The 3,256-nt window shown below is 33.4% G+C and overlaps 1 protein-coding gene across 1 annotated transcript; it reads left to right on the top strand.

Moving 5' to 3' along the window:
• The first annotated feature begins 222 nt into the window (after positions 1-222).
• LOC105798381 (terpene synthase 10) lies at positions 223-2,858 on the top strand. Its single transcript, XM_012628428.2, has 7 exons — positions 223-513; positions 642-909; positions 998-1,376; positions 1,462-1,680; positions 1,770-1,908; positions 1,998-2,246; positions 2,364-2,858. Exons 1-7 carry the CDS (start codon positions 274-276, stop codon positions 2,661-2,663), a joined length of 1,794 nt encoding a protein of 597 aa, XP_012483882.2. The 5' UTR covers positions 223-273; the 3' UTR covers positions 2,664-2,858.
• The last annotated feature ends 398 nt before the right edge of the window (positions 2,859-3,256 follow it).

Here is a 3,256-nt window from a genome sequence, read left to right as displayed (position 1 = left end):
AGTTTGGTAATGCTTGGTAATGCATTGTTATATAAAAGATAAGTAAACATCTCATATAAAAATAAATTTGGTAATGCATTGGTAATGCATTGGTAATACGTAAAATTATGATTGAATATAATCATAATCCCAAATTTATTTTTTATGTGCTAATGCTTGGTAATGCATGTATCAACAAAAATCTCTTCTATATATAGTATGCATTGTTATAATATGTTCTCCACGTCAAGTGATAACCATATATTTGAGTATACTAGGTTAAAGGCTTTGAAAATGGCTTTTAGTTTCTTTCGTTCATTTCCAATTTCCAGTTTTCCCGTACACTCAAAATCGAAACGCTTCTCATATGATGGGTCAAGCTTTCATAGGTTAATTATTTCTTTTGCCTCACAATGTGAAGCTACAAACAAAATTTCTATTGAAGATGATATCGTAATTAGACGATCGGCTAATTACGACCCATCTATTTGGGATTATGATTATATTCAATCACTCAGAAACGATTTTGTACAGGTATATTTCACATTTTTAATACATATATACGGGGCACTTGCATTGATACCAACTTTTTTTCCTTTTCCCCCTAATATAGCTAAATATGGAGCAAGCTAACAAAAACTTGTTGTTACCTGTGCATATAGGATGAATCATACAAGGAACGAGCAAGCAAACTAAAGGAAGAAGTGAGGATGATGCTTGAAAATGAGGTGGATCCTTTGGAGAAACTTGAGCTTATTGATACCATACAAAGACTCGGGTTGTCCTATGACTTTGGAGATGAAATAAAGAAAACTTTGAAGAATATAAGTATCGATCGTAGCACTACTGTTGCAAGGGACAAAGACAATTTATATGCTACAGCTCTTGAATTTAGACTGCTAAGACAACATGGGTATAAAGTGAATCAAGGTACAACACAAGAAACGATTCAAAATTGGATGTTTTAATTTACATCTAATTTAATGATACATAACATTGAATTATTTTCATGCAATAGATGTTTTCGCTTGCTTCATGGATGACGTTGGAAACATTAAAGCAAGCCTTAATCAAGATTACAAGGGATTGCTCAACTTGTATGAGGCTTCATACCACTTATTAGAAGGTGAAACAATGCTGCAGAATGCAAGAGAGTTAGCAGCTAAACTTCTCAAACAATGTCTGAAGGAGAATAATGACAATCAATATCTTTGGATGCTTGTGGAACATGCCTTGGAGCTTCCTCTACATTGGAGGATTCCAAGGTTTGAAGCTGGATGGTTCATAGATGTGTATGAGAAAAACAAGGAAAAAAATCCCATTCTTTTAGAGCTTGCTATATTGGATTACAACATAGTGCAATCTATGCACCAGGATGATCTTAGATATGTTTCTGCGTAAGTATCCCTGTTGCATTCTAGTCCAAAGTTGACTCGCATATGCTCCAATGTAAGTATGATTTCTTTCACTTGTATTATTTAGATGGTGGAAGGAACTTGGTCTTGACAAGAGGATGAGCTTTGCTAGAGATAGGCTAATGGAAAACTTCTTATGGAGTGTGGGAATGATAATTAGTCCTCAGAATGGAAAAGGTAGAAGAATTCAAACAAAGGTCAATTCACTAATAACAATTATTGATGATGTTTATGACGTCTATGGAACCTTAGATGAGTTGGAGCTGTTCACAGATGTTGTTGAAAGGTTTGCTGTTGTACTACTATATGATTTTATCTGCTTTTGATATTTCTTAAAAATGTTTAATAATCTTTAATGTGTTGGTGTAATTTCAGATGGGATATAAATGCAATACAAAAGCTTCCAAACTATATGAAGATATGTTACCATGCGCTATACAATTCGATAAATGAAATGGCTTTTGACACTCTTAAGGAACAAGGGATAGATGTCCTTCCCTTCCTCATTAAACTGGTATCAAACCAATTCCTAAGAATCTATTTTGCTTTTCATTATGAGCTCTGTCTGATTTGTGTTATTCATGGTTTAATATAAATGTTCAGTGGACAAATCTATGTAAATCATATTTGGTGGAGGCAAAATGGTATTACACTGGATATACGCCAACCCTACAAGAGTATATGAATAATGCTTGGATTTCAGTATCGGGTTGTGTAATTCTTGGTTATTCCTATTTAGCAACTGGTCGTATAACAGAGGAGGGATTGCACCACTTCCAAGAATGTCACCCCAATATAATTTATTGGTCGTGCATAATTGTACGATTAGCAGATGATTTAGGCACATCATCGGTAAGAAAGATTTATTAATAAATATATATAGTTGTAAACTTAAAATTTCCATTAAATTAGTCTAATAGTGATATGCTTACCCGTTTGACATTTTTTTTATATAAATTTTTGGACTAGTATGAGCTCAAAAGAGGTGATGTTCCGAAATCAATCCAATGTTATATGAATGAAAGTGGCACATCTGAAGAAGAAGCTCGTGGCCACATAAGGAAATTAATTGATGCAACATGGAAAAAGATGAATGAAGAACAAACGACCAAATCTCCATTCTCTCAGACGTTTATTGAAATTGTTATGGACTTTACGAGAGTGGCCTTATTGTTGTACCAAAATGGTGATGGATTTGGTATTGAAGGTAATGAAACCAAGGATAGAGTGTTATCATTATTCATTAACCCAATTTCTTTGCCCAAATGATTAAAAACATTGGAATTATTTTCCAAACTACAGAAAATGGCAGTTTTTAGTATAGTGCACCAAATCATTTTCTGATATTTTGGTAGTGTAAGGACTATCCTACTACATGTATCCCTTTGCTTCTAATGGTTTTTGCTTCTCCCCTTTGTATCTCGTTTTGTTTTTGAAACTTATGAACATTTTCTTGTTCCTCTATTTTTATTAAGGGAAAACTACATGTTTGCTCCACCTTAAAAATAAAAAGTCAAACATGTAACACCCCACACTCGACCTTGTTGTCAGATTTTAATATGAGATGTCATATTTGTTATCGGAACAACTCAAACTAAACATACATATCATTTTATATAATTAAACCACATAAACACATTTCAATCACAATTTATGTAACACCCTATACTCGACCCAACTCGACCCGATCCGGGTCCTAGCTACAAGATGTCACATTCATTATTGGAGCAATTGCGACAAGAAAAAAAATCATTTTAACATTTAAGACATATTTTTATGTTCAAAACATGATTACAACATGTTATACAAACATCTTCGGGTCTTATACGAGCTTATGAAAGCTTTTAAGATGACTTGGAATC

This window comes from Gossypium raimondii, chromosome 9, assembly GCF_025698545.1.
Source record: "Gossypium raimondii isolate GPD5lz chromosome 9, ASM2569854v1, whole genome shotgun sequence".
Classification (NCBI taxonomy): Eukaryota; Viridiplantae; Streptophyta; class Magnoliopsida; order Malvales; family Malvaceae; genus Gossypium; species Gossypium raimondii.
Note: the sequence above shows the minus strand (reverse complement) of the source record. Positions and strands in the feature narration are given on the sequence as shown.